The sequence below is a fragment of the Tympanuchus pallidicinctus genome, unplaced genomic scaffold (assembly GCF_026119805.1).
Source record: "Tympanuchus pallidicinctus isolate F22 unplaced genomic scaffold, pur_lepc_1.0 scaffold14, whole genome shotgun sequence".
NCBI classification, from domain to species: Eukaryota; Metazoa; Chordata; class Aves; order Galliformes; family Phasianidae; genus Tympanuchus; species Tympanuchus pallidicinctus.
Window position 1 is genome coordinate 13747915 of NW_026294659.1, and position 22994 is coordinate 13770908.

General features: G+C 41.9%; 3 protein-coding genes across 7 annotated transcripts in view; 2 read left to right on the forward strand and 1 right to left on the reverse strand.

The window, feature by feature from the left end:
* Positions 1-393: 393 nt before the first annotated feature.
* On the reverse strand, positions 394-7017 carry GET1 (guided entry of tail-anchored proteins factor 1). Of its 2 annotated transcripts, none has more exons than XM_052673841.1 (5): positions 6884-7017; positions 6035-6200; positions 4834-4901; positions 3623-3737; positions 394-1978 (listed from the first exon to the last, which is right to left on the reverse strand). In XM_052673841.1, the coding sequence occupies exons 1-5, from the start codon at positions 6971-6973 to the stop codon at positions 1905-1907; spliced, it is 513 nt and encodes a 170-aa protein (XP_052529801.1). In that variant the 5' UTR covers positions 6974-7017; the 3' UTR covers positions 394-1904. The 2 variants fall into 2 exon arrangements, with proteins under 2 accessions (XP_052529801.1, XP_052529802.1); XM_052673842.1 differs by lacking the exon at positions 6884-7017 and adding an exon at positions 6788-6805.
* A 189-nt stretch (positions 7018-7206) lies between these two features.
* Positions 7207-13042, forward strand: HMGN1 (high mobility group nucleosome binding domain 1). The gene is made up of 5 exons (XM_052673846.1): positions 7207-7408; positions 7737-7802; positions 7883-7933; positions 9914-10045; positions 12078-13042. The coding sequence occupies exons 1-5, from the start codon at positions 7394-7396 to the stop codon at positions 12126-12128; spliced, it is 315 nt and encodes a 104-aa protein (XP_052529806.1). The 5' UTR covers positions 7207-7393; the 3' UTR covers positions 12129-13042.
* A 3574-nt stretch (positions 13043-16616) lies between these two features.
* Positions 16617-22994, forward strand: part of BRWD1 (bromodomain and WD repeat domain containing 1) — a 52005-nt gene continuing 45627 nt past the window's right edge. For all 4 annotated transcript variants that reach the window (XM_052673784.1, XM_052673786.1, XM_052673787.1 and 1 more), the window contains exons 1-7: positions 16617-16778; positions 16903-16961; positions 17052-17081; positions 17211-17270; positions 20099-20249; positions 21863-21961; positions 22540-22700. In XM_052673784.1, coding sequence (XP_052529744.1) covers positions 16721-16778; positions 16903-16961; positions 17052-17081; positions 17211-17270; positions 20099-20249; positions 21863-21961; positions 22540-22700 — 618 coding nt within the window. In that variant the 5' untranslated portion in view covers positions 16617-16720. The remainder of the gene's footprint in view (positions 16779-16902; positions 16962-17051; positions 17082-17210; positions 17271-20098; positions 20250-21862; positions 21962-22539; positions 22701-22994) is intronic.

Here is a 22994-nt window from a genome sequence, read left to right on the forward strand (position 1 = left end):
ACAGATTTTTCAAGAATGATTTAATGCAGTCAAAAGAGTACTTCTCCTCTATGTACTATTAATACTTCTACAATCCCTTTCCTGCTGTCTCCAAAGTTAAGAGCAAACAAGCAGACATAATCCAGCATCCCTGGTTGTACTAAATCACCAAAAGCCTCTCTGCCCCATTCGTTTAGATGTCCGACCAGAGCTGCCAACAAACTGTATTTCATTATCTCATACTAACTGTGGATAAATAGCAAATGCCTTTGTCAATATTCTAAATGATACTGCTTTTCTTGTCTTCACTGTGTTCAACTCTGTAACAAGCTAAGTGGCAACATCATTATTTTTCTCTTTATAGTCAGAAATACATCAACTGCATAGTTAAAAAGTCTGTAGACTCCAACACTATGAAGAACACAGGTGGGTTTTATTTTGTTTAGGAAAACTGTAATTAACATTAATAATGTGGATTAGAAAACCTGAGGTGGACTGAAAAACTTTATTTTACAAATAAAAACACAATTACATGTAACAGATTCAATCTTGACTTTTTTTTCTTGTCGATATTTAATGCTTTCACTTCACTGTTGGCTAAATGCAATCCCTAATATAAAAACAAATTAGTTTTTAAATAACATTTAAGAAAAAAAAACATTTAATGAATACATACACTCAGACATGCAGAAAATGTGTCATCATTCTCTGAATTAATTCTAAAGGCAGTTCTAAATATATGGATGTACTCCAGCCACTTCCTGCAGCCAGGCAAAGGACCTGAAATAATACAACACTGTATGGACCACGAGCTAAGCCAAAATCTGCAAAAGCTTTGTTCAACCTTATGTCCAAGGAGGTATTATAGAGCTTTTTAAAGCCACTGCTTTGTCTGCTGGAACAGACTGGGTTGCAGATAGCACAGAAGTTAACACAGCTTTTCTGTTGTGTAACTGCACTACTGGGAAGAATTACTATCATTAATGTATGCTGAAGCTCTAGGGATGTAGTTTTCTGCAGAATCAACTGCTTTCTACTTTTCCTAACATGGAGCTTGGAAAGTTTGGTGGACCCTTTTTCTGAAAGCATGGAAAGAAATACTGTTAGCAATATTTGCTCCATTTGGGAAGTAGAAAATGAGGCAAGGAAGGAAAGGTCAGTTATCAGTAAAGGTAGTGGGGAAAGAAATAAAAAAATAAAATAAAAAAAAACAAAAACAAAAAAACAAAAACAAAAACAAAAAAACACACCTAGTGTTGAATAATTCCACAAGGAATTTTAAAAATTTTTATTCCATGAGGAATTTAAAAGAAGTGTTGAAGTGACCGGCTGACCTGCATTTGGCAATTGAGAAATTAATCTAAAATATAAGAAGTTGATTCTGCATATATATCACTAATATTTTCTCAGATAGTCTGAGAATAACCCAATCTAGAGATAAAAAAAAAAAAAAAAAAAAAAAGGAAATTCTGTTTTATTCTAAAACAACCATACTACCTATTTTGATTAAATACCACTTGTCACCAAATGGAATCACATCTTTGGGTGAAAATGCTGTACTATACAGTAAAGAAAGAACAAAAGAGCAAAGCTCCAAAAAATACTAATGCCAGTGCATTTCCAACTTAACAGCTGGAAAAAAGAGAACGCTAAGACCTTTGTGAATACATTATGACAAAGCCTTAAGGTTCTGCCACCAATCAATGTTTATCTGCGTCAAAATGAGGTTTTATAAATATCAATGCAGCTCTTTGAAAACTGCTGATCATAAAACCAAAAAAACAAATAAATGAAAGAAAGTAAAACCAATACTGCCCAACATCCAACTAAAGTAACAAGAAGTGTCTCCAATCTGGTCCATCATAACAAATGTTTTTTTGTACTGTGGTAAAGTAGTTTAGACTCCATATACTACAGGGATTTCTTCAGCTGAAAGGGTGAAGCATGATAGCTACAACTTTATTACAAACCACAAGCCAACATGTAATTCCAACACCACCTGAAAGAGATATAAAATTTGACTGAAGTTATTGCATCTTTAGCACACAGCAGATTAAACAACTTGGAAACAAAAAATGAAACAGTGAGGAGGTTGATGGGAACAAAATATCTTTCTGTCTAGATGCAAATGATTTTCATAAAGGGATGCCAGTTAACTGCATGCTAGTTTTGAGAAAACCGAAGGCTGTCTGGGGAAAGAGCAGCAAATAAAAATATGAGCCAAAAATATGACCCATGATTTCTAAAAATATTCACTATGTCCCTATCCAAGAGGCCTAGGTTGCTGAAATTAAAGGTGTGGTAAATAAAAGAGTACTTTGGAATCCAAAATCAGAGTCTAGGGAGAGGAAAGAAGTAAATTTCCCAATAAATTCAAATCAGCCTTCTTAAAGAGTATTAAATCTGTACTTCTGTCCTTTCTCCTAATCCCCATAGAACTGAATAAAAAAATCCAAATGAGACTTTCAGTACTGAACCAGACCTCTTTCACTTGTGTTTTAAAGAGTCTTGTCATTCAAACTAACAGTGTGGAAATTTGTACTGGACTGATAGCATAGAGAGTGTACCCTAACTGTAGTACATAGCATATCTGTATCACAGCCTGCATAGAACCATACGACATAGTATCACTGAATACACAGCTATTTATTATGTGTACTGGAAGAAACTACCTTCTGGTGATTTTTTAAATACTTCTGTGTTATTAACTTTATCACCTAGAATTCAGAAGTAATCTCTTCACTTTGGTTATAAACCAAGGTTAAACAAAAAGAGAACCTGAAGGCAGGTAAGGATATGAACCTTATAAAATTCCTTAAAATACTATTTAAATAACTATCTTCCAAGGACTCATCCCTGGCCCTAAACAGAAGGGTCTACTTGTCCAGTAAACACGCTGGATACAAAGCATTCTCTCAACAGCTATTAAAAGATGGTAAGACAACATCATAATTTGGAATTCACTCTAAGGCAGCTGAAGCTTAAAAAGCCTACTGTGAAGATTCACCAGCAGCATTTTATCTTCATGGTACATTTCCACACTGCACTGTCCTGTCATCCTGCTTATTTTTTTTAATTAGAATAGAGGCAGCACATATTTCACTCAGGTATGCATAATCTGTCACATCCTTCTTACCATTAATTCATCGACCAAGAGAAAAGGGTTTGAGTAGGTAAAGAAGTGCAATGAGGGGAAAAAAGGTGGGAACACCAACCAGAAGAGAATGCACCTCAATCATCCCAGAGCTATAAACTAGTAAAGTTTCATAGTAGTGTAAGAAGCATGTGTAGGTAATACAGACCCATAAGTATCTGCACATTTTTGAACTCAATTCTACTATTTCAAACTAAATAATTTCAAATTAAAACAAAAATATTTCTGATTTGAAACCTTCCCAAGGGTGTATTCCATACTAAAATAAAACTGCTCTGTTTGAGAAGATTTAATAAAGACAAATATCCCCTTTCGTTGCGAGTTCATTAAACACGAGCTAATCACGTATGATAATGTCTGAAGCTCCCCATTTTGCTATTAAGAAATATACAGAAGCAGTGCTTTTAATCCACACGTACTCTTTATCATTACATTCTTAGCAACCGCACAGACTTGGAAAATGCATTTTCTCTACCACACAGCTCTTACCTGCCACACCTGTAGGAAAGGCTACCAAGCGCTCCAATGGTGCCAGCCATTTGCTTGGAAGAACCATAACTGGTTCAGAATAATATTTCCAAATGAGAGAAATCATCAGGGCAGCCTAGAAAGAAAGTTTTTGTTAGCTTGAATAACAAACATCGAAGTATATTTCCACCAATGTTTTGAAGCAGTACATCTCACAGTCTAAATTAAAGAAAATAGCATTCTTATTATTTTACATTGTTCGGAAACAAATACAAAAGAATTTTAGGCTTGAAATGACCTTAACTTTACACACAACAAGATTTAAATCATAGAATCATAGAATCATAGAATCATAGAATCACCAAGGTTGGAAAAGACCTAAAAGATCATCCAGTCCAACCGTTCACCTATTCCCAATAGCTCCTACTAAACCATGTCCCTCAATACAACATCCAGTCTTTCCTTGAACACCCCCAGGGTCGGTGACTCCACCACCTCCCTGGGCAGTCCGTTCCAGTGCCTGACCACCCTTTCTGAAAAGTAATACTTCCTCATTTAGCAATAAGTAGCTGAAAATTACCGCTTTATTTTGAGGCTGGTTCAAATCTAGCATAAATAAAAGTGGTAATAATACAAACTGTTACATTCTGATGACTGTTTTTAACCACAGTCCTTGTCTGCTAAGAATCCAACTAGCTTTCACATTACCCAAAACATCGTCTTAGGTTAAGCACTCTTCTTATGGGCAAAAAAAGTTGTTTGGCATCAAGCCTGAGCAACAATGTGGTACAGGAGGCACTGTGTGGAGACACGTGGCAGCTCTATATGGAAATCTGCATCCACAGCAGAAGAACATTTTATGTTTTCAGAAACACAAGCAAAATATATATATTACGTATCCAAACTTTCCTGGGTCCACTGCCACGTATAGATGAAAAACGAACCAAAAAGAAACAGTAATGAAGGAGGTAAGACAAACTCCTACCTTGTCATCTCAATACCAGAAAAACAAAGCTGACATGAAATTCAAAACTCATTTCATTCACAATAACCAGACCCTATCAGCTGCATCTCTCTACAACTAAGAAATTGTTCTGGTTCGGTGTGCATTATGTCACTGGGCTGCCAAATACCTGTGCAACTAATCATTAGTCAATAAACACAAAAGAGATTCATCACCCTGCTAAGGATTTAGTCCTCAAATTTGTATCCCTAATAGAAGATTTACTTACTTGCAAGATGTAGAATACAATATTTATAACCCACTTTATTTTGGCTAATTGGGCAGTTCGTGCTTTCACTGTTAAGAGAAAAATAATATTACTCTGCATTATTTATAACAGTCAGAAAAGTAGTGATCCATTAATACTATTAGTCTTCAAATCAGGGCACTAAATAACATACACCTGTCTAAAAATATCTCTTCAAGATAACTTATTGTGAAAGCAATGAAGAGCTAGGTTCTGGAGTTTTACATTAATGGTACTGTGGAAAGTTGCAAAACTCTGATATCCTAGACAGAAAAGTCACAAGTAATCAAGAATGTTGGTTCTGAAATGAGAACAGTCAATGCAGTTGCTAACTTAAGAATCTGTTTTAGATGAAGCATAACATATTGTTTCCCCTTTCACAAATACGGAAAAGGATGGTTTCAGCAGTTGCACTTTTTGCCTTATTTCACTCAGAACAGGTTAAGTCTATTCACAGCCAAGACCGATCACTCATTGAATGTTCCTGGTCAGGTTCAATATTCAAAACTCTCATGCTTATTTTCCTCCAGCAGTACCCCCAGCCCAACACAGAACAGCTCAGAGATGACAGGAAGCACATCTTCAAACACAGTAGCGGCCTACAGTTTTCTGAAGCAATATTGTTGTCTAGTTTAATTGAAATTAACTAATTAAGAATAATGCTAATGAGAACAATTCAAAACTGACAGTTGTTTAGAGAAATGACAGTCTTTACAAGTGCAGAAAAGTCTAATCATTCTGCACAGAGAAGGCACACAAAGCAGGTATTCTCCTGTCTTGTTAGGTTCAGTGAGTGAGTTTGGACAGACGAGCAAAAGACTAGTGCCAAATGTTTATGTGCGCTCTCTACCAGGAGATGATGCATGTTCCTGACAGAGACAAAGCAGTAGTTTTATCATAAAACCCGCTGCATATGGTCAAATGGGATTGCAAAAAGACAGTAAGGATCTCATCTAGTTACCTTCCACATTAACACTTCCCCACTAGCATCTTCTAGCACAACAACCAAATAGCTCCAATCCAGCAATTCATCCTTTCCCAATTAAGATATGCAGTCTTACTATATTACTTCTCTTGTTAAAGACAGAGAAGTTCGTGAAGTTATTAAAGACTGGATTCAGTAATAACCATCACTAAGAAAGAGTAAGTATATCATACAGAGGAAATAAATATTATACCCTACCATGAGTCTTAAGCTTGTCAGTCATTTTGTTAATCTTTCTTTCCAGACGGGCGTATCTAGCAAACTCATCCATCATACTAATGGTTGAGAGCTCTTGCTTCATATTCTGAATTTCAGCTCTCATTTGGGATTCCTGCTCCGCATCCTTTTGTAACAACCTGGATATCTAAAAAATAAAGAAATAATATAGAAATAATAAGAAAAAAATAATATAGAATAAAAAATTAAAGAAAAAGAAGTAATTTCCTCAGAATTTAGCTGATTTTAGCACACATAAAGCAGCCTCCTGTGTACACACTCAAAGGCTCCCATTGCCAGGACACCATCCCCTTTCACCAAGGCATGAGGAAATCTTCATATTAACGAGATGTTCCAGAAGTGAAAAGATGCCATGTTCTCTTCACTAAGAAATAAACTTTCCTTATTTTTCTCCTCATCATGAACTGTGTGGATCACACATATCTGATACATGCAGTAAGGACAGGGACACAGTCCTTCTCATCGCTGTTCCCTCCATCATCTTCAGCTCCTGGAGGCACACCAGACGCGGCAAGCTTTATTTACTTGAGCCCAGCTTCGCAACTCACCAACAAGACGTAGCTCGGAAACCGAGCATCACTCCTCTCTGTTACAGACTACCTACTCTGAGCTCATAGAAACACAGCAAGCGCCGCACTGACCTCGAGCCCCGTTCCTTCCAGCACGGCATCTTACCCATGTCTCAAAAGCATTAAGATAACAGAGACGCGTTACCCCCGAGCAGCCCGGAGCCCTCCCCTCAGCTCCTGCCCGGCCGCGCGCTACGAACGGCCGTGAGGAGGAACGGGACGCGGCACTGACGTCACTCACGATAGAGGAGCAGGAGGGCAGCACGATCTTGAGCGCGTTGCAGAGGAACACGGCGCTCAGCACCAACAGCCAGGCGCCGCTCTCCGCCATGCTTCACGCACGCGCAGACAAGCGCGCGGAGGGAAAACGGAGACAGGTGCTGCCACATGACGACGGCCGGCCAATCCGGAGCCGTTCTCCACGGGGCGGGGCCTCGCACCTAACCACCGCCCGCGCTTAGGTGCGAGGCCCCGCCCCGCCGCGAGGGGAGGCACGGCGCCGTCCCCGCCCCGCCGCTGCCCCGCGGGAGGCGGCGCTGCCGGCCTCCGCCGAGCGCGGGGCGCGTCGCCCCCTGCCCCGCCTCTCCCCCGCCAATCCGGCTGGATCCTGTTGCGGCGCCGCTGGCGCTGCTGGGATGGGGGGGGGCGGTCTCCCTGCGCAGCGCGGCGGGCGGGAGGGCGGCCGCAGCGCCTGGCGGTGAGGCACTCAGCGCGCAGCAGAAGCCGGGCGGGAGCCGCCGCGCGCTTCGCCATGCCGAAGAGAAAGGTGAAGCGCGGGGGAAACAGCGGAGACGGGGGACGCTGGGTGTGGGGGACGAGGAGAAAAGGGGAACGAGGGGAACTGCCGTCGCCGCCCGGCTGAAGTCGCCGGCAGGGCAGCGCGCCGAAGAGGGCCGGCGCCGAGCACCGCCGCTCTCTTCAGCGGCGTCGTCTGGAAGGTTCGGCGGCGCGCGACGGGCGCCCGGCCGAGGCTCGCGATCCGAAAGCGGCGGCGGAGAGAAGGGGCGGGCCGAGCGGCGCATCACGTGCTTCCAGCCGGCCCGCCTTTGCGCGCCGCGCACGCGCAGTCTGACGCGCGCCGTTTGCGTTGGCAGGTGGCCGCCAGTGGCGCGGAGGCTGCTGAGGAGGCACCGAAGAGGAGATCGGCGCGGCTGTCCGCCGTGAGTACCGGCCGGCACCGGCGGGGCGGGGGATGGTGTGTCTGCAGCTGAACCGAGCTCTGCTTCTGCTTTCTCTTCAGAAGCCTGTGCCTGACAAAGCGGAGCCCAAAGCCAAGGCGTTGGCGGCGAAGGTGAGAGCCTGGGGGCGATGGGGGAGAGGGGAGCAGGGGCTGTGTGGGCAGCATTGTTGTTTTGTTTTTTTTTTTAAAGAAATGAGGGTTTATATGTGGTGGCAGGTCAGTGCGCAGTGTATGTGTTTTTGTCTTCTGTGTGGTTTCAAGCATTTGGGTCTTGTCTCTTTTTTTCTTCAAGCATATGGCTTAGGATCATTTCAAAGATGGCAAGATAAGATGCTTTGCAGTTTTTGATATTTTCACTTTAATAATTCCTTAGCAGTGCTACACTCGCCTTCATTCCAGTGCTTTGAACATGAACGTACTCTCATTCTCTGAGTTTTAAGCCTAAGAACTTTGGTGAAGCTTTCTAATTTTATTTCAGCTCCAGTTCTCTGTTTTTTCCCCCGTGTCTGCATGGTGCATCTCATTGACTAATATTTAAAAAATACCAGAAGTCTACGTGCTGTGAAGTTGCTTGTCATCTGGATTAGTGATACTGAGTACTAACATTCAGAACTTTTTTTGTGATTTTTCTTTCATCAAGTACAGTCTATTTTATCTCAGTGCACTGGGGAGGGGAGGGTTAAAAATAAAAGATATTTTCTAAACATGGGAGAAAAGCATTTCTGATGTTTTGTGCACAGTGAAAATGTAGGTGATGTTTCAGCATTTTTTCCCTTGTTTATTTTTCACACTGCACCCTCTACGTGTCGTATTCCTTACTGCACGTTTGCATGTAGTGATGTAAAACACTTAGAACTTCTGCTTAGTGTTGCAGAATTTCACAGAATTCTATTATTGTGAAGATAATAATTTGCATGTGCATTCATATACAATAGGTAATGTATTTAAATGTGTATTAAAAAGTTGCTTGTGTATGGTAGCACAGTAACATGATGGTGGTTTTTGGTGGTGGTGGTTTCTTGTTTGTTTTTGTGAGGATGAACACTTGGAGTGAAAATGAAGTATGGATACATGTGGCATGATGGTTTCTCGTAATAATCAGAAGTGCACGTTTCTACTATACATAGAATAAACAAAAATGATTTTTTCTTCCTCGGTAGATTTTAGTTCAGAGACAGTAAATTAGGATATACAGGATATATAGTAGGATATACACTGACAAACAGATGTGGAATGCACACTATTTTTAATGAGATCAGATACATCTTAAGGTAGGTCTTTATAGTAGTTGTCTGCTTAGAAGTATAAATGGATTACATTTTTGGCACAGATTGTATCTGCCAGAGGTGTCGTAGTTTGTCTTTTATTGAAAACTTTTGTTAGGATCTGTAAATACCGGTGCTAATTTTGTCAAAAACTACTTCGACATCAATTAAGATTGACCCAGGTGTTTTATAAGCATCTGGATCAGCTGGATCTCTGTAGTACTTGGTTGCTGTGTGGAATGTTTGGGAAGATATGTTAAATTTTTATGGTAAGATTGCTCTTAAGCGAATACTTTTCTACAACCCATTTAACAACAGAGATGCCAGGTGCAGAAGACATGACTGAGATACTTGTAAAGGAGTGCTGAAAATGATACCTTCAATTGTTCATCTATTTAGGATAAGTTACTGAAATTCTCACCTGTCAATACAAAAGAAAAAACGAGACTGAAGTACTTGGTGTATACAAAGTGGAATGAGTTCACCGATGGATTTTGTACTTTATGTTAACGATTTTTAATATGTCACAAGAGATTAAAACACGTATGACAAATTGCTCTGACTCTCCACTGGAATTAGTTACTATTGTTTTTTGTCTCTGATAGGTTTTTCAGATGGGTTTGCACCACTCTAAGCAGTGCTTTTAGTTACTGTATAAAAGAGTATAGTGTATAAACGTATTCATAATATGTGCTATTCAGGGAAGTATATATGTATTAACTCCTTAATAGTAGCTCTTGGTGTTTGCCAAGTCCATCTTGTTTTTGTTTAATTACTTTCAAAATTTATGGTATAGGTTATATGAATTCATTTCATTTAATTGTAGGATAAATCTGAGAACAAGAAAGCTCAATCAAAGGGGAAAAAAGGGCCTAAAGGAAAACAGACTGAAGAGACAAACCAAGAGCAGATAAAGGACAACTTGCCTGCAGAAAATGGAGAAACTAAAAGTGAGGAGGTAAAGTTGTATTCTTTGGTCTAAAACAGCTGGATAACTTACTGTAACTAGTATAAGCATACAACTGTTAGAGAAGCAGGTAGTACTTAAACTAGAATCTATTTCTGTGCAAAGAAAACTGATGGTTATTGAAACATTAGTAGATAAACCAGGGAAATTCTGGTTGCACTCAAAAGAGTTGCAGTGATGTGGTGACAGTCCTTGACATGAAAACAAATGGTGAAAATCTTACCCAAATCCCAGTACAGGATAACATCCTTTAGCAAGGAGCTGTTTTGCCTGCTGGTAAGGCTCATAGAGGGAGGAGGGGAAAAGAAGTACAAGGATGACTAATAGTTGTTGAGAAATGGGCCAAATCAGTCTTGGTTGTAATACTCTGCTAAAATGACTCTATTGCTGAAGTTTTTTTGTACTAAATAAAAATATCCTTCACCTTGCTTTTTTTTCTGGATGGTGAGCATCACTTTAGGACAAGATCTGTTGAGGGAGGCAATGCCTCCTGTTTGATGAGCTGTTAACAATTGCATAAATCCAGCTTTCGTGTAGTAACATGCTTAGAATTACTCTCAAATTACTGCATTATTGGCTGCCTAGTTCATTTCAGCTAATCAGTTGAGTTTGGTCATGTAATCAGAGGATTTATTAATCTAAATATGATTTATTCTTCCTGCTTCCTTTTTTAAATAAAAAAATATATATTTTTTTCATGTGCAAATTTATCTTCAACGAGAGAAAAGAGTATTTGGCCTTCAGGTAGACAGTGGTTTTCTTGGGTAAGGAAGGTACAGAGTAATACTTGAGTGGGCAAGACAACTTTGGATTAACATTCTTTATTTGCAAACTTTATGCTTTTTGTGTCTAGGTTGTGCTGTAAATATGAGTTCTTTGGTAGGCTTAAGTGTGGCTCTGTCAATGTATTAGCATTGCACAGTTTGGTTTTTCCATTTGTGTACGTGATATTTTGGTAATGCCAGAGAAGGCTAAATTTGGCAATATTTTTCACCTGTAGTTTATTTAATATACCAGTTAAAGGAGATGTAAATCTAAGGAATGGATGATTATTTGGGGAACACATCTTCAGGTTGGTCACACCAGTCAAAATTGCTGAATTAATATAATGCTTCAGTATCTCATGAAAGGGCAGTGAATTCTTATGTTAAGAAGAGCATAATGTCTCGGGGGTGGGGGGGAAGCTTCTGTACTTCATCCTTCAAAAAGCTTCTCCTAGGTGGCAGTAAGGACAGTTAGCAGGGGTTAGGGTTTCTGATTTGGTACTGCTACAATTAACCAGAATATTCTGCTGGTACTTCTGTAAACCTTTAGGATAATGAAATTAAATGTTTACATTGAATTCCTCTTTTTAAACTATACTGCAAGAGGAAACAATTCTCTAGTCCAGATGGACTCACAGCTCTAATCAGTTAAGTTTGTATGAACCTGTCCTGAAGTTGAGGTGCAACATATAGAGGCCTGATATAAAAACAGTCTGGTTGTGCTACATTCAGTATTTTTTCAATGATGTAATTTTACTGTGGTACTGAGTGCCTATATATTACTTGCATTAAAATATAGGGAGATTTGAAAATGTTAACAGTGCTGCATTTAAATACATGAAGTACATCCATAATGTTTGTTTTAATCACAATATATGCAAGGATTTCAGCTTGTTAGGTAATTTTTTTTATTTCAGCAAGGCAGTAATTATGGAAACATTTTTTTTTCTTAAAAAATGTTTCAAGTGTAGATTGAGTGGTACTGCATCAACATTCTGAAATCCACAGTGCTGCACCCGAGCTGATAGAAGCCCTTTAGGGAAAACTTGAGTTTAGTAGAGCGTTATCCAAGAGAAATAAGCACACCTAGTTCCAATTCATTAAGACTACAAAGCATGCTGTATAGAAGCAAGTCATGGTTGTTCTGTACGTCAGGTTGCCTAATGTGTGTGTTAAAAATACTGTGAACTAAAAGTTTGCGTTACTTTGAAACTTTTTGCATTGAAATGTTTGTTTTTTTTCCCCCTCTTCTTTTTCAGACCCCAACGTCTGATGCAGCAGTAGAGAAAGAAGAAGTGAAGTCTGAATAACATCTGGTACCAAGTCTTTAATTGGTGATCCTTATACTTTTCTTCTTGTACAATTCAGAGGAATATTTTTATCAACTATTTTGTAAATGCAAGTTTTTTGGTAGTTCTAAAAAACACGTTTTTAAAAGGAGAGAATCCCAACTCAATCCATTTTTTTACATATTTAGATATCTAAGTGTAAATGATTTTTTTAAGAGGTAAAATCACGTACTGGTTGTCTGTTTTCTATGAAACCAGAAATGAACGGGATGTTACAAAATGGAGAGGTTTTTGAAGTCTTAATGTGGCTTCTCGTTCCATAGACTGGGAGGAAGAGTTTGTCTGTCCTAAACGAAGCGCACACACAGACATAGGAACTTGTAATATGTTGAGAACGTCTGAACGTTTTAGTTATTTATCTATGGTTGTACCATCAGTAGAGTTGCTTATCTCATGAACTGCCCCCTAGTGTTGGATTTCTTGACCAGTAATGTATATCTGTGACAAAGTTATTTTTGGTAGGTGTAGGTTTATTTTTTCCAACAACTTTGTAACTGCTACGTAAAAGACTGGAAACTTTTATCTTTAAATACTGAATAGGTAATAGTTTCTGATTGATAGACTGAATGTCAGCTGGTACTTCACATCTAGTTTTAAAGGAGGGCTTGTCTACAAAGTCCAAATGAAAAATATTTGAAATAGGCTTAGAAAAAATAAAATTATAGTTTTTATATTAAAAAGAAACTATGTGAATAAGAACAATTGTAAAATTGTAGTGTCTGTGATCACCAAACAAAAGCCAAATAAATCTTGATTAAGAAAGAATGTTTCTAGAGCTCTTGCATTGACTACAACAACTCAGAGTATAAGGGGGTGCAGTCATTGAACTTGTGCTTCTGTTGGAAAGCAATGAATAAATACCCTACTGGCTTTGATTCTGAACTGTATTTTTTATATTGTTAAAAACTGTGCTACTTACAGGTAGTAATGCAGGGGTGAGCAGCAAGTAGAAAACTGTAATTGTAGTCTTATGTGAACTTCTTGATTGAGAGCTGGTAACGTACTGTTGCTTCTGGTACCTTTTTAAAAAAAAAACAAACTTCATAAGCACCAGATATTTTTCTCTGTTCAGCATTTATGTGCGTAAGTAATGCACAAAATAAAATGAGCCTGGATTGTGAACTTCTCCAGCAGTCAGCAGTTTATGTAATGGAACCCACAAAAGATAAGGAGTGTAAGAATTTGGCCAAGAGCTGTGAGGGAAGAAGAAGAAAACTTTCTTTCTTGTGCAGATGAGCTGCTACGTGAGCGTAGCCTGCTGTAAGCAGCTGCGCCTGCTATATAGATCTGCAAGTTGACAGAGCATGGATTCAAATAAAAGTAAAACATAACCATGCTGAGAGGTCATTCATGTAACACAAAACTGGCCTGATTCTCTTAGAAGAAAACAATCGATTTTGTTAAGATTTAACAGCCTTTCATGAGAAGGAGACATACTAAATATATGTTACTTAAAGTAAAAAATGAGACCTAGTACTGTATCATTTCAGTTCTCCCAGAGTGCACTCGATTTCCCCACCCTGTACTTTATTTTGCCGTATTGCAGCATGTGCACAGCTTTATCTGATCAGTCTGTTTGATGCCAGTCGGATAACTGTCAGCCTTGGCTTGGGAGGAGTCAAGATCAAAAAGCAAGTTTCTTCTTTTTCCTCTTGAATGAGAACTTTTTATGCTCATATACAAAACCTGCAAGTACAGCAGCTGCTTCCTCTTCACTTTGGTGCCAACTTACCAGTTTCTTCTGAAGACACCAAAGTTTCACCTCTAACTTACTTTCTCAAAGAATGCTTTCATTGAAGCACTTCCTCAAATGCTTTCATATGATACAGCATTTTACCATTTTTCCATCTTACATACTTAAGGAATGTTTAGGTTTTCCTTAACTTATAATAGAGGATGTCTTTCAACACTGACTCACAATGTGCTTCTGGTCCTGTCCCACCACAGCTGTGTTCTGAGCAGAACGCACCTGGCTTTGACTTCAAATTCTGTGATATTTTTAAAGACTTGAACTAAATTTGTCACTTTTTCTATACCTTTTCCTCCCCCAATTACCTTATTTGACTGCTTATTTTTGTAGCAGGGAGACACAGCTGCTTATGTGCTCTGTTTCTTTTGTGTGTGTGTGTTTTTTTAGCAAATCAGAAATATCAGTTCAATGACTAATAATGTTGCCAGTAAGAATCCCCAAATAACCTCGTACCTGTACTGAATGCCTGCTTCTCACATGTTTTGAGTCTCCAATGTTGAGATGCTGTTGACTTCAACACCTCATCTCTAAGACTGTTATGTAATTCCTAAGTAATTTACTCTTGGAGACAAAAAGCCTCCCTCATTTTATTCTGCAAGTGAAAGGACTTATGGATAAATCAGCAACACCTTTCACAGGGTGGAAATGCTCACTGAAAAAAACAAAGGGAGATGCTTGCGTCAGGAGCGTGGAAGCCCTCGTTTGTTTTGAGCAGTACAAGCTGGTGTTGATGCAGTAAGGAACGAAATGTGTTTCTGTAGGAAGTGGAGGTGATTCAACTATGACTTCTCATTCTGCAATAGACAGGAAGACCTTTCACATCTGTCAGTGCTTATTTCATCAGAGCTGAATCGTGACAACTGGCATGAAAGGGTTCTCTTAGCTTTTACTGTAAAGATAACTGGTGGTGGGGCATATTATGAAGAAGGAAGAAAAAGAGCGAAGCACTGTTTAGTCATTATAAGCAGTCCAGTTAAGGAAGTCTAATTTCAGGCTTAGCAGTTGAATTCTGTAAAGAGTACAGTTATGGCAATGAAAGTATAGAAGAAATAATAGTATATTTCTCCACAGAGCTTGAAATGACAACAAGTAAAGGGGGGGAAAAAGAAAAGAAAAAACCCACAGCGCTTCAGCTACAAGGAAGATGAGGAAGGGTGTGTATGAGCACCAGGTGCCAGTCATGCAGGTGGAGAATGGGAGTGGAATTTACGTGCGAGTCTCATGGGTTTCTTTTATAACATGAGGGACCTTTGGTCGGTGTGATGAAGGAATGGAGTGACCGTTAAACTTCAGAATTACGTATAGCACATAAGGAGAACCATCCTTTTCAAAACACATTTCTGTGAGGTGGTCTAATCACACAGATGTGCTTGAAAGTCTGGAGCACAAGTCTGATCGGGAGCAGCTGAGGGAACTGGGGTTGTTCAGCCTGGAGGAGGCTCGGGGTGATCTCGTTACTCTCTACAGCTGCCTGAGAGGAATCATAGAATCATAAGGTTGGAAATGACCTGCAAGATCATTTAATCCAACTGTCCTTCTATTACCACTGCTACCACAAGCACTAAACCACATCTCATAGCTCCTCATCCAGACGCCTCTTGAACACTGCCAGGGACAGTGACTCCACCACCTCCCTGGGCAGCCATTCCAGTGCCTGAACCGCTCTCTGAGAGAAGAAGTTCTTCCTTATATCTAATCTAAACCTGCTCTGACACAACTTGCGGCCATTTTCTTGGGTCCTGTTTGTTGCCTGGGAGAAGAGGTCAAACCCCCTCTTCACAACCTCCCTTCAGGAAGTCGTAGAGTGCAATGAGTTTGTGCAAGGAGTTTGTGGTGAGGTGGCGGTCAATCTTCTCTCTCACGTAACAGTAATGGGATAAGAGGAAACGGCCTCAAGTTGCACCAGAGAAGTTCAGACTGGATATTCGGAAAAAAATTCTCAGCAAGAGCAGTGATGCAGTGGCACAGGCTGCCCAGGGAGGTGTTCAAGAGCAGTAGGGCTGTGGCACTGAGGGACGCGGGCAATGAGCGTGGTGCTTGGACTTAGCGATCCTAAGGTCTTTTCCAACCTCTGCCATCCACGCGCTGGTTGGGAGGGGGCTGCTCTACACCAGTCTACGCGGCAGTACTCCCACAAGTGGCCGAGCGGGCTGTATAGCAGGCGCAGTGCCTGTTTATCGTGCTGTGCCCGTGGCGCTGGCCCAGCCCGGTCAACCCCCTGCCCTCGGCGAACCTCAGCGAAGCGGCCCGGACGCCCTCCACTCTGCCCGTGACACCGCCCGGCGTACGGGGCGGCCCCGCCCACACTCGTTCCGTCACCGCTGGTCTCCTCGCGTAATCCTTCCGCGCCCGAAATCTCCGTCCGCCGCCGGCCCTCTCCCCGCTTCCCTCTCGCCGCCCCGCCGCCCCTCACTGCACGTTGTACCGCGGCTCCTCGCTCTCCGCTCCCTCTCCCCGCCGAGCTCTCCCCGCGGGACTCCCGGATCCGGGGAACTACTTTTTTCCCCCGCCCTCTGGGAACGCGCAGGGCGCAGGTGGCGGCAGCGGCGCCGTGGCAGTTGGAGAGGCGGCGATGGCGGCGGAGGCGCTGAGGCTGCGCTGAGCGGCGGCGCAGGGGGAGGGGAGAGCCGGAGCGCGAGAAGGCGTCCGACGGGGGGCGGCGCGCACGGATGCGAGAGAGAGAGCGCGAGAGAGAGAGAGAGAGAGCGCGGGGGGGCGCGGGGGAGGGGCGCGCTGACAGGGCTATGCCGGGCCGGGCCCTGCCCGCCTCAGACGCCGCCGAGTCCTGAGCGCGGCAGCCGCCATGGCCGAGTCCTCGGCTTCCTCCGGTTTCGGCGCGTCGCCGCCGCTCATTGAGTCAGGTAACGGCGGGCCGCGGGCCGCTGCTCCCTGCCGCCATCTTCTCGAGGGCGGCGATGGATTACAGCCGCCCCCGTGGCCCCCGCCTCGCTCACTCCCGTCTATCTCCCTCCGTCTCTCCCGCAGAGCTCTACTTCCTCATCGCCCGCTTTCTCAGCACCGGGCCGTGCCGCGGGACGCTGCGGGTGAGTGCGTGGGGCGGGCGGGAGGAAGGGAAGGGAGCCCGGGGCTGTGCGCGCCAACGGCCGCGCTGACCGCGCTGTGTGTCCCCGCAGGTGCTGGTGCAGGAGCTGGAGCAGCACCAGGTGCGTGAGCCGCCCCCAGAGCCCCGCCTGAGCGTTGCGTGGTGCCCGGACCTCCCTTCAGCGCGCCTCGTGCTGATGAAATCCTGCCTTTTCCCCTTTAATTTTTTTTCCCTCTTTTTCTCGGTTTAGCTGCTTCCTAAAAGGTTGGATTGGGAAGGCAACGAGCATTATAGAAGTTACGAAGAACTGGTGAGACTTTCTCGTTTTAAAAACTTTTGGCTCGGACGGTAACGTTGGCGCCGGGCACGTTCCCTGTAAGGAGGGCCCGGCTCTTCGTTTCCCCAGTCTCGCTCCGTTGGGGTTGGCTCTGTTGGGGTTCCCCCCGCTGCCCGTACCCCGGCCGTGCCGTGCCGTACGTTGGGATATTGTTTACATAGCAGAGGTGGAGCCCGGCGCGGTGCGGCGGTGCACGCCGCCGTCTGCGTGCGGGCAGCAGCCAACCCGCAGCCGGCTTTCATTGCGGAGTTCCGCCGGCGAGATTGTTAGGAGCATTGTGATTGGACGGTAATGATTTTCTGGTCGGCTTCCTTCATCGCTCCCCCTGCAGCGGATTAGGAAATGAAATCGCCGCTCCGAGATCGGTGGTTGTGGTTCTTGTGAGTGCTCTCTGTGGCTGCGCGCTGTTCTAAACGGCAATAAGACAGCTGTGGCCACCGTACGGCATGTACTCCATTAAAGCAATCTGCCACCGATGTATTGCCACCTCATAAAATTGGGGCATGTAGGGTTAACGGGCTGCTCCCTTACCTGTCAGTCTGCATGCTGTAGTTGTACCCCTCGTACCTCCTGTGTCACATCTAAACGTCTCAAGGTTGTATCTGTGTAGAGGGAGAGTGACATTTTTTAAAAAACACTGTCTTAATTTAAGCACTGCTTCAGATGGTAAACTGTGTTCCATTTCTTTCAGTTGTCAGTGTGGTTGGGAGAGCAAATGAGGCCTTAACTGAATTATTTAAGTCACCAGAAGGCCAGGTCTTGCTAAACAGGAATGCTGTCAAGCTTTGACTTGAATTTAGCAAATGTGAAAGTAGGATTGAGTTTGAAAGGTTTTTATTTATTTTCATTATTATTCTTCTTTGAGCTCAGTTCTTCTGGTAAAAAGTTATGGTACTTGTAGAAGGGTGGGCTTCTCTAACCTCAGTGCAGGTTTCCGTGTGCGTTTCAGGTTGTCAGATGAATTCTTCAGCATGTGTCATCTCTCTCTCTTTTTCCTGTCCAATTTAAAAGAGGTATCTGTAAAGGGCAGTAGTATTTCAGAATATTCAGAATCTGTCTTCTGATTTTTGAGGGGCTTTGGGAACTTCTTGTTCAGCTGGTATCACTGAATTTGCAGTGATGCAAACAACAGCAGTTGTAGTGCAGTTGTTTCTGTCTATTGTTGAATTGGAGAAACAGTTTAACTGTTCCTTTTGAAAGATGAGTGAACCTACTTTTAAAAAGATGCTTGATTTGGTCACTGTGCTTCAGTCAGTGGTTGCATTTAGAATATAAGCTTCCTGATGGTGGTGTGCAAGCAGAATGGCTTATAAGACCTGACACAGGTTATGCTGAATTTTCTGCCCTGAATACCTTGTCTGTTACTATTCTGTGCCAGCTGAAGAGGCAGGATTTAGAAAGAAAGAATAAAAAAGTGCCTCCTTTTTTCTACCAAGTAATTTCTCATAATTGAACATAAGTGTCTTTGGAGCTGATGTGCTGAAATACCTTTGACTGTGTAGGGATGTTATTTCTTTTACTGATACTTCCAGCTGTTCTGCTTCTATCAGGATTACAGCCTGTATCCCCTAAAACTTTGTACATTACTTGGATTGTTATTAGAACTTGTTAGACCATTGCTTAAATCATATTGTTCTCATTACTTAGTTTACATTTGGGCAACTTTAACAGCTCTTACATGGCAGAGTACAGTATTTTTATTCCCACTTTTCTGGTGATGAGATCAGCAGCATTGAGACTTCTCTCACTGAAGTTCAGTCACTAGGCTGAGGGAATGGCATCATAAGCATGAGCTAGTTCTGCCTGAGTTTTGAGCACTGTGGGCAGGAGGCCGCATACCTCTGTTGTTGTGGGCCTGCTTGCTTTTCTTGGGTGTGTTGGCTGGAAATGGCCTCAGTGCTGAAGCAGCAGTACAACTTTTGGGTCCGACTGGTTCTTTCGTGGCTGGATCAGAGAGTCGAGTTGGCGTGGGTCCATTTGTACCTGCTGATTTGCACCTCCCTGGAGTGTAAATTTATGATACCAATGCTTTATTTTACTCAAGTCTGTGCAAACTTTGTTTAGTTTCCGTGGTGTTGTGATTAACTTCATTGTTTGATTAGGATTTTTTGTTTACTCATCTCCTGGGAAAGAGGAATAAAAAAAAAGTCCTAAACTGTAGAGCTGCACAGTTACTCTTGACTGAGACATCTACGTGGTTGTGGAAGTGTGCTTATTTTAGAATATTAGATGTAGATGGCATGGGATCTTCCTGAATGGACAAGTGATTGTTTTGATCCCCTTGGTGTAAGGAGTTAAGGATGTCTGGTGTTGTGTAGCAGGCGTTGTTCCAAGGGCCTATTTGTATGTTAGATGACGGTCACCTAACAAGTAATGTGCAACTGAAATTGTAATTGCATAAATTCTTAGGCTTGATAACAACAAAGTTTTCCACGATCTTGAGTTCTGCAGACCTGCTTTTGATCAATTAAAAATAATCGGATGTGTTAGGTGGAGATGCCCATTGTAGGGTGCTGCACAAACAGATACCACAGGTGTGAATACTGTGGACTTTCTGTGGTTAAAATGATGGTGTGAGGTAGGCAATTGTACTTTCTTATTTTTTCTACTACAGCTCTCCCATTCTTGGAGAGCACTTCTGAATTCCCTAGACGAGAGCTCTACAGGGTAGGTTTTTTGTTTTGTAATTTGAATTTACACATATTAGACATTGTCCAAATACTTCTATAAATATTCACGCTTTTAGATTCATCTTTTCAGGATGTGCCATGCATGTGTTTAAGACTGTAATATTCTGTCAGGTGCTATCCAACAAGCATGTGGCTCCAGACCATTTATTACAAATTTGCAAGCGTATTGGCCCAATACTGGATAAGGAGATACCACCCAGCATTTCGAGAGTGAATTCCTTACTTGGTGCAGGAAGGCAATCATTGCTCCGTACAGCGAAAGGTATGGTTTGTTTATTATTTGAAATGGATATGATACATTTTCTTAAGTATCTGCTTAGTGCTTTTGGAGTGTTTTGAAGGGAGTGGGCTTTCTCCGTGTGTACTGTGTTTAATGAACCAAGGCACCATCAATCTGCGTATTAATAGCATAGTAGTGTCTGATTGTATGAGAAGTGTTAAGCTGCATCTCAAGAATTATAGAATTTCTCAGGTTGGAAAAGACCTTCGAGATCATCGAGTCCAACCACGACCTAACCATCCTACCCTAACTCTAACAGCCCTCCACTAAATCATGTCCCTGAGCACCACATCCAAATGGTTTCTAAACACATCCAGTGATGGTGACTCAACCACCTCCCTGGGGAGCCTATTCCAGTGCTTTACAACCCTTTCTGTAAAGAAGTTTTTCCTGATATCCAAACTAAACTTCCCCTGGCACAACCTAAGGCCATTTCCTCTCATCCTGTTACCAATGAGAAGAGACCAACCCTGCTCTCACTGCAATCACCTTTCAGATACTGGAAAAAAGCAATAAGGTCACCCCTCAGCCTCCTTTTCCCCAGACTAAACAGCCCCAGTTCCTTCAGTCACCATTATTCTGAGTGCTAAGGCTGCTGAATCTTGCCTGTTTTCATATTATTGCAATAAAATGAACCGTCAGGAGACGAGTGCTGCTTCTTCAACATCCACAGCATTCTGAATAGTATATTGATTGGCCCGTGTGGATTTCAATTGTGGTAGCTGTTGTGCTGTATTCAGTGCCAACCTGAGACAGTAACACCATTTATTTTGATAGTTTTCCTGGTTAATGCAAACGCCTTCAAAATTAGTGCATTGTACATTTGTAGAAAGAAAGTCATTTTCTGTTACTTAAAGTGGGTGGTTGGCAGTACAAGACACACGGGTTATTTGATTTTCACAAAATAGGTTTTGGCTTTAGATTTCCCTCTTTGAACGTTTCAGGAGAGAGGTGTTTGTTCATGCATTTGTGCAGTTTTGGGTAATTAGATACTATGGTGTGGGACTGATTTATTGGATGCACTTGTTTTTTGGTTATCTGTCTTAGATTTTAAAGGGTAAGCTATGAATAATTCAATGACTGTTTTGTACTTAAAATTGGGATTGCAATTATTTTAGCATGAGTGTGTCCAGATGACTCTGTGTGAGAAGTAGAAGAGTCACCAAGTTGAAAGGGACCTCTTGAGATTGTCTTGTCCAATAATTTGATAAATATAAAAACAATAAAAACAATATTTATTGATATTTCTTAATCGTAAACACTTTATTTTGAAAGTGAGTACAAGAATTCCAGGTGAGAATTTAGTTTTGTGTTCTGTGTCACCAGTCAAAAGCTTGGCTTTGGTTTCTTGGTGTTCTTGGTTTTGTGTTGGCTTTGTTTTTTACTGTTTTTTCTCCACTGTTACTATAGAAAATAATTTTTTTATCATTTTCTTTTATGCTATGTTGTTCATGATACATTTGGGGACTTCTGGTCTTACAGTTTTTGTAGTTATTCCACCACTGACTGTTATGCTCATTGCTGTGCTTTGAAACTGCAGCTGGCCTTGCGTTTTTAACCTGTATTTATGACAGGCTTCTACTTGATTTTTCAAGATTGCAGGAACACTGTTTGGAAAGGCTCTGCATTTGCTGCTCTTCACAGAGGAAGACCTCCTGAATTTCCTGTCAACTATGGCACACCACCAAATCTGGGTATGTGCTTACTGAAGTTCAGCACTACTGATACAAGCGTGTGATGTGCCTCTTAAACTGGTCTCACTACGACTGAAAGTTGTGCCTCAGAACTGGATCTGGAGGCTTATCTGGAGAACTTCATATGACTTAAGTGGAGTTATTTATACATGGTACAGAGGCCTGCCTACAGTTCTTGTGTGATAGTAGTCTCTAGATGAGATCTTTCTCTTTTATAAAGCCCATATATTAAGTAGGTAAACCTACAGATTAGCATTTATGAATAATTTGCTTTTGGAGAGGTCTCCTGTGTGATTTAATGCATAGAAAGCCATGAGGAAAAAAAAGATAACATCTGGCTCTCCATATTTGGATACAGAAGTTTGGATTTGAGCAAGTGTAAAGTGCTGACTTGCTTGCTATACACATTTAAAAAAAAAATCAGCTTCAGAAAAAGGTATCTGATTTCATAAAGTATGAAAGTCACTTTCTAGGATATCCTCAAGTAGTACCTTAACAGGTGATAAACAAAATGATGTTTTAGAAAAAAACCTTGTTCTACATATTAATGTTAATTCTCTGATCTCTTTGTGTTCTAGTGGAAGTATATCGAGCGAGACAGCTAAGTGGATATGCAAAGTTCAGTACTTCATTTCCAGGAAGTATGTATCAGCACGTGAAGATGCACAGGCGGATTCTTGGTCATCTTTCTTCTGTGTACTGTGTTGCATTCGATAGGACTGGACATAGAATATTCACTGTGAGTTGAAATTAATCCGGGTAAATTTAGTCCATACTTTCTGCTTTACCTGGTATAGACTTGTGATGATTGCAGTGTAATCTTGAACCGTAACTGAATGTTTTGTTTCTTGTAACTTCATTTTTGTCAAGTGGCATGTATGGTTTTAAATAGATGTTGTATGGGGACTTCTGAGTCATGGCCTGAACCTCTGATTGATCACCTGAGGTGAGCAATGAGTCAGCCCTGGGAGCACAGGTGAAGGCAATTCAGCTGTGTTGCCGGAAGGGGTGGAGCCTGGCTCCCCCTCTCCTA

Bases quoted from the DNA above. Each gene is read 5' to 3' on its own strand.
- GET1 (XM_052673841.1), bottom strand. From the start codon at position 6,973: ATGGCGGAGAGCGGCGCCTGGCTGTTGGTGCTGAGCGCCGTGTTCCTC. The intron at 6,201-6,883 runs GTGAGTGACGTC...TTTATTTTTTAG, and splicing joins TGCCCTCCTGCTCCTCTATC to ATATCCAGGTTGTTACAAAA. The intron at 3,738-4,833 runs GTAAGTAAATCT...CTTTCTTTCTAG, and splicing joins TTGTATTCTACATCTTGCAA to GCTGCCCTGATGATTTCTCT.
- HMGN1 (XM_052673846.1), top strand. The intron at 7,803-7,882 runs GTGAGTACCGGC...CTTTCTCTTCAG, and splicing joins GATCGGCGCGGCTGTCCGCC to AAGCCTGTGCCTGACAAAGC. The intron at 10,046-12,077 runs GTAAAGTTGTAT...CTTCTTTTTCAG, and splicing joins GAGAAACTAAAAGTGAGGAG to ACCCCAACGTCTGATGCAGC.